This window comes from Cololabis saira, chromosome 21 (assembly GCF_033807715.1).
Source record: "Cololabis saira isolate AMF1-May2022 chromosome 21, fColSai1.1, whole genome shotgun sequence".
NCBI lineage: Eukaryota > Metazoa > Chordata > Actinopteri > Beloniformes > Belonidae > Cololabis > Cololabis saira.
Genome location: NC_084607.1, coordinates 36,199,828 through 36,215,624, shown reverse-complemented (window position 1 = coordinate 36,215,624; position 15,797 = coordinate 36,199,828). Strand labels below are relative to the sequence as shown.

General features: G+C 42.4%; 2 protein-coding genes across 2 annotated transcripts in view; both read right to left on the bottom strand.

Moving 5' to 3' along the window:
- The window catches only part of LOC133421969 (vesicle-fusing ATPase), a 290,608-nt gene that overhangs the window by 161,152 nt on the left and 113,659 nt on the right, over positions 1 to 15,797 (bottom strand). The window lies entirely within an intron of this gene.
- On the bottom strand, positions 1,148 to 9,632 carry LOC133421597 (uncharacterized). The gene is made up of 4 exons (XM_061711248.1): positions 9,452 to 9,632; positions 7,890 to 9,181; positions 1,684 to 1,694; positions 1,148 to 1,290 (listed from the first exon to the last, which is right to left on the bottom strand). The coding sequence occupies exons 1-4, from the start codon at positions 9,500 to 9,502 to the stop codon at positions 1,148 to 1,150; spliced, it is 1,497 nt and encodes a 498-aa protein (XP_061567232.1). The 5' UTR covers positions 9,503 to 9,632.

The window sequence follows — 15,797 nt, the reverse complement described above, 5'->3', positions numbered from 1 at the left end:
TAATGTCCATGGACCACTGGTTCTTGGTAACTGTACCAAATATTAATTTCTATGGATCACTGGTTCTTGGTAACTGTACCAAATATTAATGTCCATGGACCACTGGTTCTTGGTAACTGTACCAAATATTAATTTCTATGGATCACTGGTTCTTGGTAACTGTACCAAATATTAATGTCCATGGACCACTGGTTCTTGGTAACTGTACCAAATATTAATGTCCATGGACCACTGGTTCTTGGTAACTGTACCAAATATTAATGTCCATGGACCACTGGTTCTTGGTAACTGTACCAAATATTAATGTCCATGGACCACTGGTTCTTGGTAACTGTACCAAATATTAATGTCCATGGACCACTGGTTCTTGGGGTAACTGTACCAAATATTAATGTCCATGGACCACTGGTTCTTGGTAACTGTACCAAATATTAATGTCCATGGACCACTGGTTCTTGGTAACTGTACCAAATATTAATGTCCATGGACCACTGGTTCTTGGTAACTGTACCAAATATTAATGTCCATGGACCACTGGTTCTTGGTAACTGTACCAAATATTAATGTCCATGGACCACTGGTTCTTGGTAACTGTACCAAATATTAATGTCCATGGACCACTGGTTCTTGGTAACTGTACCAAATATTAATGTCCATGGACCACTGGTTCTTGGGGTAACTGTACCAAATATTAATGTCCATGGACCACTGGTTCTTGGTAACTGTACCAAATATTAATGTCCATGGACCACTGGTTCTTGGTAACTGTACCAAATATTAATGTCCATGGACCACTGGTTCTTGGGGTAACTGTACGGGTCACTGTCAAGTCCAACTGCCTTTAATTTAAGCCCATAATCGGCTGTTATCCCGCCTTCTCCACTAGTTGCAGCTGTTTTTGCCACTTAGTGCAAGTAAGGGGGCTGGTCCAGTGGGAATGTGACGTCAATACAAACCCTCTATACTCAGAAACTGACCATATTGTGAAAAAAACAAACTAAACAAGGCTAATCCAGCCTGCTTTCAGCAGTCCGCCCTAAAGCCAGGCTCTGCGACGGTCTGAGGTTGCATCAACGTTCTTGGCAGGGACTGCTTCCTACCTCTGGGATGGCAGCATTAATGTAGAGAAGTTCACTGAGATCGTAGGTCAACATGCGCTGCCGTCAAGGCCACGTCTCTTCCGTGCGTTTTCCAACAGCAGCTGCACTGACAGAGCAGCGTAAGAGCAGGTCACGTGACAGGTGACCGAGGCAGCAGAGCGCAGAAACAGGATCACGCTGACAAAAACATCTGAAGGGGGGTTAGGGAAGTGGTTAGCTTTTGAGAGTCCAGCATTAAGAATCTCTTACTTTCAGTTTGTTTTGTGTCTTTTGGTAAGAGTTGAGACTGATCCCACAAATTGGTAACGGCGGCTTACCTCTGGAAAACACCTTTTACACACGCAGAATAAACAGCCACTAAAGAATACTCTTCTTGTACTTCATCCAAGGGATTTTTTTAATTTTTTTTTTACTCAGAAAACCCCTCTGATTTGTTTTTGCCCAAACTCTGGTGAAATTCCGACACGGGGCGAACGGGGCAGGAGGAGGATGGAGGAAAAACATGCTGGAATTTTCATCTCCTCTCAGATCTTCAGGGTTTCTCAGCAGCAATTACACACAAGCGTTACCAGATGCTTCTCACCATTGTCGAACCTAGAAAAAAAAAGAAAAAGAAAAAAAGGATCCGAACAAAGTATGCCTATCTTTAAGAAAAGGAAACATTTCCCCAGTTCTTATTCTGCATTTTTTTTAAGTTGAAATTGTAGTTTATGCAAAAGGTCTGAGTAAATGAGGGTCACGATGAAGAAACGGCGAGACTTTGGTTCTGAAGAAGAAAAACACTGGAATTGCAGTTCAGTGATTATTTCCCAACTGCAACATTTGTTTTCTGCAATCTTCCAACGTCCAAGAGGTTTCACTACCAGCTCGACACACGCACAACTTTCACATCCACTTACTGCTGCACAGATTCAAAGTACTCCCGCAGCTGCATGAAAAATGTGCTGTCTCCATCCTGACATGGCTAATCAGAGATGCAATTTCCCCGGCTCAGGTCAGGAGCAGCCGCTCTGCAGCGGGCTCTGGTCGGGTGAAGGGCTTCTCTACGGAAGGAGATCGGCACCAAGCTGTCCTCCCATGAGCAAATGTTCAAAGTATTTTTCTGTTTTTTGAATGCGTCATGGTTAAAAAAAGGGAGACAACTCGCTAGCTGCGTTCAGCAGGACTCTTTGCAGGAAGACGGGTGTCTTTAGAGGATCTTTTTCTCAGACTCCTCCATTTGCACCATAGGGTGATTCAAAGTCTTAGGGGAGACGTTTCTATCCCCTTAAACGGCCTTGAATAGAATGGAGGACTTGAATCATTACATGCATTTTTTAAGGTGGATTTTGCAGCACCAAACAATTCCTGACTGAAGTTTATTTTCATCTTTCGGGGCAGTCATACAACTCTTCATCTCTGCAATATGTTTAATTTAAATGTAGAGCATTAATGTCTTTGACAAGCTGTAGGGGCGGCGCCATCTCCAGAATGCATCAAGGGAAAAATATCTGACTGGAAAACACAAAATTACAAAGATGTGTTAAGCCAACGAGGGCCTACGCCGTTGCCGTGATGCTGTCGTGAACCCTTCGGACTTCTCCGTCATTCCATTTCGCCGTTAAATCATCACGTTAAATCAGGCTTTATGGTGTATGGACACTTTTAACTTATTTTTTTACATCATTGCTCCAGTTCATTGGGGTTTGCAGACATTTGTTTTGCAGAGCTCTCCTAAGTTTTCACTACAGAATTGTAGTCAGGTTCAAGTCTGGACTCTGAACCAGTGCAACATCTTGAGTCTTTTATCGCTTTCAGCAATTCTCTTGTAGATTTGCTGGGTATGAGATGTTGGTGTGTCTGAGGTCTCGTCTCATGGCAGGAGCCAGTTGAATCCAAGTTTACCCAGCTTTTATAACAAATAATCAGCTGTCTTATTCTTGTGTTTCTTTATTTGCTTAAACAGATGTTGGGATAGATCGGCTCCCTGGAGCTTTTTCAAAAATGTTTGAAAATTGAAATAGATGGGGAGGGACATATATTTTTTGTTTTCATATGGTTTCTGTAGGAGGACAAACATGACACAAACATTCTTAACGTTTTCCAATGCTGTAAAAATGTGTAGAATAAATTTCAACATTTCTGTTAATGAAGATTTGTGTCAGAGCCTGCGACACACGTTTCTACCAGCAGGGCGGCGCCAGGCAGGAGGCTGTTGGAAACAAACCGGCCAAAGGGATTGGTTCCAAAGGCAAAAAGAGAAAAATAACTGAGGAGAATGAGGATTCAACGTTTCTTGGACCGAAGCAGCATCCGAAGCAGCATCACCGATCAGCATCACCGATCAGCATCACCGATCAGCAAATCAAGGACATAAATTCAGCCCCAGCAGAGTCAATTATTGTGTTGAGTCATGTGATGTGATCGATATTGAGCAGACTGCACTTTTATGCAGGTCTGTGAACTCCTATGTATTTGTAGCCAACTTAGTTATTTTGATAGTAGGCTAATATATCTAATATAGATACATAGAGCATGTGTTGCCTTCATTCTAAGGCTGATACAAGACTTTACATTTTTTTGCGGCTCCAAGTATATTTGTTTTTTTGGTCCAATACGGCTCTTTCAACATTTTGAGTTGCCGACCCCTGGTATAGATGGATGGATGGATGGATGGATGGATGATGGATGGATGGATGATGGATGGATGGATGATGGATGGATGGATGGATGGATGGATGGATGGATGGATGGATGGATGATGGATGGATGGATGATGGATGGATGGATGGATGGATGGATGGATGGATGGATGGATGGATGGATGGATGGATGGATGGATGATGGATGGATGGATGGATGGATGGATGATGGATGATGGATGGATGGATGGATGGATGGATGGATGAATGATGGATGGATGGATGGATGGATGGATGGATGGATGGATGATGGATGGATGGATGGATGGATGGATGGATGGATGGACCATAATTGTCTACTTTTGCCAGACATCCTAATTCCTCCTCTTCTAATCCAGAGATCCAGTCTGATTTCTCTGATTTTTCTGATTTCTCTGATTTCTCTGATTTCTCTGATTTCTCTGATTTCTCTGATTTCTCTGATTTCTCTGATTTCTCTGATTTCCAGGGTTCTGAGCCGACGCTGGCAGAAGAAACGGCCTCTGGACACCATTGTGACTGACAACCAAACAAGTATCAAAAGACATCCAAGATGACGTGCAGCGAAGTAGGAAAGCCGGCTAATGATAGTGAAATATTATTGTTATTTGTTTTAATGATGCAGCTTTTTGCAGATCAAGAACATGGGGACCAGACGGAGCAGACGGGGGCCTGCTAGCGCCCTCTACTGGCCCCGACTCCCGGACACACACTCCCACTAACAACTCCTTGGCCAAGACTCTTCAATGTCAATGAGTTCACACAAAGTCATGGACAGACGTAATCTTTTTTCCACCAATCACTGAACTTGTTTGGCCCAAGACACTGTCCCTGCCCACTGTGGAAGGCTAATGGAGGATTGTGATGGAAGTATGAATCCTAACAAATCCCATATCTCTGCCACTGGTTGCTGGCTCACTGGCTACACCTCGGAGTGGATCCACTTCCACTTTCTCAAACAGCAGGGAGCAGGGGGCCATTTGTAAAGAAGAAACAAAATACTTCATGTGGGCAAATGGAGGGATTATATTTTCATTTTCTTATGGATAATCTCTTTAACATGGTGGTTTTGAGATTTCAATTCACAACAGACAAACCTTTCAAAATCTGTGCACACAAAAATATGTTCTTTATGATTTTGAAGGGATGTGCACACATTTGATAAAGCGCGAGGGGAGCGACCTCCCCTCCACGCAGTCGCTCGTCCTCACTCCTTCATGCGCTCAAAGAGAAGCTGTCTGTGCTCTCGGCTTCTCCCAGAGTCTCCGGGGACGGGTTAATTACAGCGGAAGCTGAGCCGCTGAGCTCCAGCCGTTTGTTTGGCTGATAGGCATCAGCGTCCAAGCAGGCGTCTTCAAAACCATAAAACACAACAGGTCATTCCTAAACTCTGCCTTTGCCCTCCAACTTTCAGTCCTAACCATGAAGTTACTGGATTAACAGAAGGAATCCATCCTCAGCATATTTTAGACCTGTTAAGAACAGACTTAAAAACACATTCTTGAACTTTTTTTTTAGCCATGATTGTCATGAAATGGACGACGTCCGAGCATACCAATGTACCGAACCAATGTAAAACAATCACTGTGTCTGGAACAACTGTCCTGTAAATATCAAATCATGTTGTACACTATTCAGCCTTAATTCAATTCAATTCAATTCAATTTTATTTATATAGCGTCTAATACAACAGAGTTGTCTCTAGACGCTTTACAGAGACCCATACCCAGAACATGACCCCCGAGCAGATATTACATAAACAATGGCAGGTAAAAAACTCCCCTAGTGGGAGAAAAACCTTAAGCCAAACAGTGGCAAGGAAAAACTCCCCTTTAGGAGGGAAGAAACCTTGAGCAGGACCAGGCTCATCAGGGGGGACCCTCCTGCCGAGGGCCAGACTGGTGGGTCAGGGACGGCAACAGCACAGCAGGCAGGTGGAAGCAGCAACGGGATGACCGGGGGTGGGGACCGCAGGCCAGCACACAGCTCCCGAAGCTCCGGCCCAATCAGCAAGTCCCAGGTTGGGGTGCAGGGTCAGGAAAAGACTTGTGCTCCGTAATGCAAGCTACAAGCCACCCACGGCCACCTGCAGGACAAAAGAGAGAAAAGGGAGGAGAGGGGGGGGGCAGCAACGGGATGACCAGGGGTGGGGACCGCAGGCCAGCACACAGCTCCCGAAGCTCCGGCCCAATCAGCAAGTCCCAGGTTGGGGTGCAGGGTCAGGGAAAGACTTGTGCTCCGTAATGCAAGCTACAAGCCACCCACGACCACCTGCAGGTTCCGGTGTCCGGCAAAGGATGCTGCAACATGGACAAAAGAGAGAAAAGGGAGGAGAAGGGGGGGCCAGCACAAGAAACTACAGGAGCGACTCTGACACACTAAAGTTTACACTACCTAGAGATTTACCAACACCAGCTAGAGGTTTACTAAACACTAACTATAGGCTTTACTAAACAGAAAGGTTTTAAGTTTAGTTTTAAAGGTGGAGGTGGAGTCAGCCTCCTTAACCCAGATTGGAAGTTGGTTCCAAAGTAATGGTGCCTGATAGCAGAACGCCCGCCCTCCAAATCTACATTTAGATACTCTAGGAACTACGAGTAAACCTGCACTCTGAGAACGGAGAGCTCTGACAGGAACATAAGGCACTATCAGGTCTTGCAAATAATGCGGAGCTAAGCCGTTTTGGGCTTTATACGCAAGTAATAAAATTTTAAATTGGATTCTGAATTTTACGGGTAACCAATGGAGCGACGCTAACACTGGAGAGACGTGGTCTCTCCTGCTAATTCCTGTCAGTACTCGTGCTGCTGCATTTTGGATCAGCTGGAGCCTATTCAGCAAATTACTTGGACATCCTGCTAACAACACATTACAGTAATCTAGTCTAGAAGATACAAACGCATGAACTAGTTTTTCTGCATCACTCTGTGAGAGGATTTTCCTAATCTTTGCAATATTACGGAGATGGAAAAAGGCTATTTTACAAACCTGATTGACATATGGTTTAAACGACAAATCCTGATCGAAAATAACACCAAGATTTCTCACAGTTGCACTGGAAGCCATCGCAACACCATCTAATCCCTTCCTAAGATGCTCTGGACCAAGAATGATAACCTCTGTTTTATCTGAATTTAGAAGCAGGAAATTTCTGGACATCCAGTCCTTGATGTCCCTAAGACATGCCTGAAGTTTAACTAACGGTTCTGTTTCATCCGGCTTCATAGACAAATAGAGCTGCGTATCATCAGCATAACAATGAAAGTGTATGCCGTGATTCTGGATTATATTTCCCAACGGCTGCATGTATAAACTGAACAAGATTGGCCCTAGCACTGAACCCTGCGGAACACCATAACAGACCCTTGACTGTTCTGAAGAAACCTCATGTACATGAACAAACTGGAACCTGTCAGATAGATATGATTTAAACCAACATAGAGCTGTCCCTTTAATCCCAACAACATGCTCTAACCTGTGCAGTAAAATGCCATGATCTATAGTGTCAAAAGCAGCACTGAGGTCCAGTAGAACCAGTATGGACACTAATCCCTTATCTGAGGCCATAAGGAGGTCATTCGTGACTCGAACAAGTGCTGTCTCTGTGCTATGATGCATTCTGAACCCTGACTGAAAGACTTCAAACAGATCATTTCTATACAAATAGTCACATAACTGGCTTGAAACTGCCTTTTCCAGAATTTTAGACACAAATGGAAGGTTGGAAATTGGTCTATAATTAGCTAAGGTGTCTGGGTCAAGAGAAGGTTTTTTAAGTAAAGGTTTAATTACTGCGACTTTGAAAACCTGTGGTACATATCCTAAACTTAGGGATAGGTTAATTTGGTCCAGTATTGTCGTACCAATAAGAGAAAAAACATGTTTGAATAGACGAGTCGGGATGGGGTCTAACATACATGTGGTTGACTTAGCTCTATTAACGAGTGAAGTCAGCTCAGGGAGGTCTATAGGATCAAAACAGTCTAGAGACAAGTCAGAGCCTAGGGAAGTCGCTAAAGCTGAAGAAACACCTACAACCGGCTGGTTGATTTCTTCTCTAATTCTCGCGATTTTACTGTTGAAGAAGCCCATAAAGTCCTCACTACTGAGAGCTGCAGGAATGCACGGCTCAACAGAGTTGTGACTCTTTGTCAGCCTGGCTACAGTGCTGAACAGAAAACGTGGGTTACTTTTGTTATCCTCTATCAGCGTTGAATAATAAGCTGTTCTGGCTTTGCGAATGGCTTTTTTATATACTATTAGAATATCTTTCCATTCACGATGAGAGTCTACAGACCTACAAGAGTACCACTTCCTTTCCATTTTACGCACGTTTTGTTTCAACATGCGGATATCTGAATTGTACCAGGGAGTTAAGCTCCTGTGGCTAGAAACCCTCCTTTTCAAAGGAGCAACTTCATCTAAAGCTGAATGCAACAAATCAGCAGTGTTACTAGCAAGGAAATCAACATCTGCAGAGGTAGAACCCAGGTCACTGGCCTCGACTACATCACTATTTCGCACTGTCGTAAGATAAGCAATGGCCTCCCTAAATTTAACAATAACTTCATCAGACAAACATCTGCTAAAATAATACCTCCTATTTTGCACTTCAACATCAACAAAATTAAATTCAAACGTTATTAAGTAATGGTCGGATAAAAGGGAGTTTACAGGTGACACCAACAGACCATCAGTTTCAACACCGTAGGTGAGAACGAGATCGAGAGTATGATTAAAACAGTGCGTCGGTTTATCCACTTTTTGTGAGATACCCATTGATTCTAGAAGAGAATCGAAGGCTAATTTAAGATTATCGCTTTCAACATCCATATGAATGTTAAAATCACCCACTATGATGAATTTATCTGTGCTGATCAATAATCCAGAAAGGAAATCTGAAAATTCAGACAAAAACTCCAGATACGCACCAGCAGGGGGCCGGTACACTACCACTAACACAACTGGCTTCTCTGATTTCCGGCTCGGAAATTTCAGACCAAGCATGAGGCTTTCAAATGTATTATAGTTGCACTTGGGTTCAATTTTTGTTTGGAGACCGGAGTTATAAATTGCTGCGACTCCTCCGCCTCGGCCCGTGCTTCTAGGAATGTGATGATTAAAGTAGCCGGGCGGAGTTGATTCATTCAAACTAACATACTCTTCCTCCTGTAACCATGTTTCTGTTAAGCAGAAAATATCACTCCTGCTCTCTGTAATTATATCATTTACTAACAGAGACTTAGAGCTTAATGATCGTATATTTAGTAGTCCGCATCTAATTTTTCGGTCTGTAATTGGTACCAAATGTGCATTGGTTTTAATTTTTACAAGGTTATCTTGGTTAACGCCTCTATAACGCTGCACCTGGTGAACTTTTGGAGGGCGGGGAACTGCAACCACTTCTATTTTGCTAGGCACCTGGCCAGAGTCGCCAATATCATGTAATCCTACAGTTTTAGAGTCGCTAATTACATAATGCAATCCTACAGTTTTGTTGGCAGGCGTTGGTCCTTGAGAAGCAACAGATGTGTCGCTGAGCCCTTTAAGACTACCCTTCCTCCGAACCGTCACCCAGCTGCCCTGCCTGGCCGGCTGCCGGGGAGCTGCAGGGGAGCGGTTACGCTCAGCTGCTACGGGCCGGTCCGCAGAGGATTCTATCGGACTATGGTCTAGTTGGCCAAACCGGACCTCTAACTGACTAAGCCTCGCCTCCAGCCCTGTTAAACTACAGCTCTGCATCCTGGCCTGGACCCTGCATTGTCAGGGGGAGTGTCTAATAACATTGGCCAGATTTCTAGACATAAGAGCTGCACCATCCCGGGTGGGATGAATGCCGTCCCTTCTAATCAGACCGGGCTTTCCCCAGAATGTCTCCCAGTTGTCAATAAAGTCCACGTCGTTTTCTGAACACCACTGAGACAACCAGCGGCGGAGCGAGAGCATGCGACTAAACATGTCATCGCTGGTCAGATTGCCTTAAAATACTTTATAAAAATTACGTAATTTATCTTTATGGTATGGAAAATTAAGTTTGCCAACTTCTGTACTGTTATATTTTGGGTTTTGCGCAATGCACTACTTTTAATTTTTTCTATGATGGGAAATTTAAGTTTATTTTTTGGGATTTTGAGCTATGCGCTAATTTTTATTTTTGCTATGATGGGAAATTTACGTTTTTTGGGGTTTTGAGCTCTGTGCCTTTGTTTATTTTGCTATGATAAGATATTTGAGTTTACTGATAATTAATTTCAAAGTCTTGAACTTTGTTCTTTTGTATTTGCTGTAACCAATGTAAGGTACCAGTAAAAGGGGTAGGTATATATAAGCCTTGCTTCTACCTACACACTTTCGGTTACAAATGTACCGAAATAAACATTCATTCATTCATTCATTCATTCATTCATTCATTCATTCATTCATTCATTCATTCATTCATTCATTCATTCATTCATAGAGTCACAACCAGACATTTACAGTAAAGTTAAAAAGAGAAACAAACAGGTTTGTTTCTGCATAACTGGTCCCTCCTGCAGAAAAGCAGCTGCACAACATAACGCCGTCACCCCCATCCTTAGCATTCGGCTTCCCCTGTTTTTGCCCCCAAACATTATCATTTTCTCAGTCTCAATGGATCACAGAACTCATCTCTAAATAGTAAGAGTTTTTTTTCTGGAAATCAACTAGAAACAACTAGTGTTGTAATAGACACTATATAAATAAAATTGAATTGAATTGTCCTGATGTTCAGCTACAAACTGTAATCTAGTTTGTGACGGTGGTTTTGGAGCAGCTGCTCTCTCTCACTGTGTGGCCTTCGAGCTCATGCTGGTACACAACTATTTTTACCGTGGATGATGATGGTGGTTTCAGCATCTTTACGAGGTCTTTTGCTGTTGTTCTGAGACCCATTTGCACATTTTGTTCCAACACGTTTTCAGCTATGGGACAGAGATGTTTTCCTGAGCGGTATGATGGCAGGCCATAATTATTTGATCAATGTCTTGGTTGGTTTTTCTTTTCCCATGATGTCATGTAATGATTATCATGATTTTAGATGGATGGAAACAAATGTATTTCTAATCTGTATGGTCAATAAGATAAAATGAATAAAACAAAATTAAATAAAGAACAATTTCCATTCAGAGTAATAGTATTATAACAAAGAAAAAATCAATCCATACAGACAATGAAATACAAATAGTGTTCAATTAATACAGTGAGATTACTTAATGTAATGTAACTAATTTCACCTCTCTCCTTAAGTCATCAAATTAATTGAGTATCTTTAAAAAATAAATAATAAATTAATATATATATGTATGTATTTATTTTTATTTGTGTGTGTGTGTGTGTGTGTGTGTGTGTGTGTGTGTGTGTGTGTGTGTGTGTGTGTGTGTGTGTGTGTGTGTGTGTGTGTGTGTGTGTGTGTGTGTGTGTGTGTGTGTGTGTGCGTGCGTGCATATTTTTTTAAACAGTTTTATGTTTGGAGATTCCTTCAGCTTGAACTGTTATATAGTTTTGCTAGTTTTGCACACATAGAAGCACAGAAACATTATCTATTTGTGCTTTGTAAAAGTAAAAATTGTGTTTTCCTCTTAAACTGTGCCCCCCCTCTCTTTTAATATATCATTTCTGTATGTTTGCTGGTAACCGGATAGTTGTGCTTTAAAATATTTTTGGATTTAAAAAATATTGGTGGTGTATGAAACTCCACCAGATGTACGTTTATATAATTTTGACTGTAAGAATAATGCAATTGTTTGATCCAGGTAACCCACTTTATGTATGATTCGTATTGTCCTCTTTTGGAGCAGGGCAACGAATTTACTGAAGTTTTATAGTTATTTCCCCAAATTTCCACACAAAAATTTAAATATGTTAAAACCAGAGAACAATGTGTAGTTGGTAAAGTGATTAAAGTGCAACCAATTTTGCAAGATGCCTTTTGGCCATTTAGATCTTACATACTGTTATATGTGATTTCCAATTCACTTTGTTGTCAGTTAAAACACCAAGGAACTTATTTTATTGTATTCTTTCAAGTTTTACCCCATCAATCTGTACATATGTGCATATTTCTTTTAAGGTTGCCAACAGCATTATTTTGGTGACTGTAAATAAATAAAAACCAAACTGCTAGGAGTGATTAAACTAAGGATGGACATACTGGCAGAAACACCAGCAAATGGAGAGATACAAAGAAAAGCAGAAAAATGACAACAGACAGCTGAAGAGGAATGAAGATGATATATAAACACAGACAAACACGGGAAAATTAGATACAAGTATCAGCAATCTAACAGGAACGACCAAAAGAAGTTGCACATCAAGCAAGTGCTTCTAAAATAAAACAGATAATGAAACAAAAAACAAAACTGGACTCCAAACAACAAAAGAGCATGAGAAAACCTGAGCTAAAACTCAAAACGAACTGAACAGGACCCTGACTATAACAACGAGGTCCTTGTGTGTGAAGGTGTGCCTTTAAATCAGATGTGTGAAATCATGTCACTTAGCCTCCGAGCCTTATATGTTTCCTATAATGCTGACCAGACAAGAATACATATCCATAAACCCCACATTTTGATGACTTTTTGGGATTAATGTGTAATGTTATTACCATTAGGATGCTTGTGAAAAATCTCTCAACGTTATGCTTCTAAACAACACACAAATTACAGGGGGCAGAGGGGGCAGCAGAGCCCATGCTGCATGTTTTTGTGAGGGTAACTCACATTTGCTACGCAAGGGAACACGGGGAGAACATGCAAACTCCACACAGAAAGGCCCTTTCGCTAACCCCACCCAGGGTGTGGTGCTGAAGTCATGGGGGAACTTAACACCAGTCCCCGGATGGAATTGAACCCAGGACCTTCTTGCTGTGAAACGGCTGCACTACCAGCTTTCTCTTTTTGCCCAGAAGAAAAAAAGAGCGACAACAACTACCCATAACTATGTTCTTCTCTGGAAAAAACACACCTGCACCGCGGCTTTAGGAGAAAAAGAGGTTACAGAGCGAGTCAGGATGCAGCGGCATCAGAAGAGCAGTTAAATACGCGCCAGTCACAATTTGTCATACTGTACTTATTGTATTTTCTTTCATAATCCTTTTTCATTTCCTCCCGTTCAAATCCAATTACTCGGGTCGCGGTGGGGTGCTGATCTCCGCAATTTGAAGCCTTGTATAATGTTGCTACTTCGCGGATTTCACTTATCACGGGTTCTTTTTGGAACGTAACCCCCGCGAAAAACCAGGGATTACTGTACCAAGTTATATGACTATGGTGTATGTTGGCTGAGCAGAGACGAACAAGAGTAGCTACAGGCGAGGTTTGCTGGATGATGTTCGTTCATACATTAAAGTTTGAGAACAAGCTCATTATGGATTAAAACCAAGTCTCATTTTATAAGACTCAAACAATTGTGTACATGCGGCATGTGACGCATCGACGCACTCTATACAAGTCACTGGTTACACTAGGAGCAATGAGCCGCCATTTTTTTTACAATGCCCAGTGGGGAGCATCTGTAAAGTATACAGATGAGCTAACTAATACTAATACATTCACTTAGCAGCTTATCCCTTGGAGCCATCTTCTTGATGAATTTCTGGATCTTTGATGTTTCATCCTGGGTGGTGGCTTTGGTTCTTACTAATCCACAGCCTCCCTCTTTCCACATTGTGTAGAGTCTGGATGAAATCTTCAGCGCATCGTTGGGCGCTTCCTTGTCTTGATATCAGTGACTTCCACCTCTTCCTGTGGTCAGTTCACTATGCCAGCAGAGGTACGTTATTACTGGTACATGTTGATGGCCCTCAGTTTGTTTCTTTCCATTCAGGTGGCTCTTTGGATCTTTTCAGGTATTTGGCCATGGACGACTTCCTTGCACCCTCTTCATAGTTACCATTTGCCTGTGGAATCCCCAGGTATTTATAGCTGTCCTGTGCATCTGATATGTTACCCTCTGGTAGCTCAACTCCCTCAGTAGTTATCATCTTGCCCCTCTTAGACACTATCCGAGTGCATTTATTTGCTGAATATTCGTGTGAGGTGGATCAGCGAGCTGATGTCTCATGCACTTTTGGCAGACAGCTTGATGTCATCCATGTAGAGAAAGCTGCTGATTATTGGTCCCATTCTGAACCGGTATCCATTGCCATTCTTTGTGATTATCTGACTGAGAGGGTTCAGGCGTGTGCAGAACAGCAGTGGGGAAAGAGTATCTATCTCTTCAGCATATGCCGCACTTGATGGTAACTTGTAGAAGGCTACATCGGGATTGGGTCCCGCCGGGTCCCACAGGACCAATGCAAATCTCGCGGGAGGGGGCGGTTTGAACTTTGCTGGGGGCGGGAACGGGCGGCTAAAAAAACCACTGTGGGATCGGGATGTAGCCTAGCGACAAGATGAAAATCAATGACGTGGATAAGAACCTCTAACAAGGTCTTTATAAAACAGAGACAAAGCAAGGGAAGTCAGATATTTGAAGAAATTGCGTTTAGTGTCTGCGGCGCATCTTGGAAGAGAGACGAGGGATTGGAACCTCAGTCGCTCAGCAGCATTCTCTTACTCCACAGCCATTTAATGGCCAAGTGATTCATTTGTTAAATTAATTTGTTCCATTCGTTAACTTTGTTTATTTTATGTTATATATTAGTGTTATTTGAGCCACTCACAGCTACTCTCATTGTTATAACCTCAATCACATAATTGATGCGTGCAGTAAAGGCGAAATAGCTTGTGCGATGAACTGTCAATTATCCATCAAGCTCCACAATGATCATGTTAACGTTAAATCAGATAGATTTGTCCGGGACAACATTTTCTTGTGGGACTGGAGAAGACGCAAAATCAATGCATCTCTATTATTGTGCGGGAGAGTTTTTGCGGATGCGGGTGGGAGTGGATATAAACACTGCGGGAGCGGGCAGGAGTGTAACACACACGTTGCACGCGGTAATGGTCAGAAATTCAGCGGGGGCGGGCAGGAGCGGGATGAAGAAAACAGTCCCGCGCAGGGCTCTAGTGACTTCTGTAATTGCCTTTGAGTTGGCCTCCAGAGTAGTCCTCCACAAGCCCATCAAGTTCTGGATGAAGGTTGTCGGTGTCCTGTTGATGTTGTACAGTTCCAAACATTCCAGTATCCACAAGTGCAGCATAGAGTTTCTTGTAGTTGATCACGGCAGTGCACAGATTAGCTTGTCTAATGTTGCAGTTCTTGGCAACTGCCCTAGAGAGCAGTAGTAGGTGGGTGGCTCCTCTTGTGGTCATGTCGATTCCCTTCTGAGCTGCCCTCATATGAGCAGCCATGTACCTACTTATCTTGGCCGCTATGATGCCTGACAGGAACTTCCATGTTGTTCAAAGGCAGGTAATTGGCCAGTAGTTGGATGGGATCACCTCTTTCTGATGAAAACTGTGCTGCCGTGGGTTAGCCATTCTAGCTTAATTTGCACTCTTTTGCACTCATGGAGTCATGTCAGTTTCTTCAGCTGGCAGGCGTGGATCATGTCCGGGTCTGGTGCTGACCAATTATTCATACCCAAGACTCTTTCTTGTATATTGTGATGGTGAGTGTGTCTTTTTCTGGGAGATTACTGTGGTCAGGGAGAAGGAACCAATACCTAGCACTATGGATGTCCGATCACATGGTTTAAGTAGAGCTGCTGTTTTTATTTCATTCCAATTTACCAATTTAAATTTGCACTATTTTCATTAGGTCAAAGTGAACTATTATTACTTGATTGTTCAAGCTATCTCAAAGAGAACTGCACTGTTTAAGTGCAAAATGATAAAATAAAGTGAATAAAATAAAAATAAGGGACAATCTGGATCTGTTTATTTTGCATTTGTTCATTTTTTAATGTGTTACGGATGAATCGGATAGTACCGGCAGATACTCAAAATCAAATGACTTGGAATTGGATGGGGGTCACAAAAACCTGATCAGGACATCCCTACATAACACTAATCAACATAGGTCATTAGTGTTATGTCTTGGCTCCTTTTACCATATGCCTTTCCAGTACTCC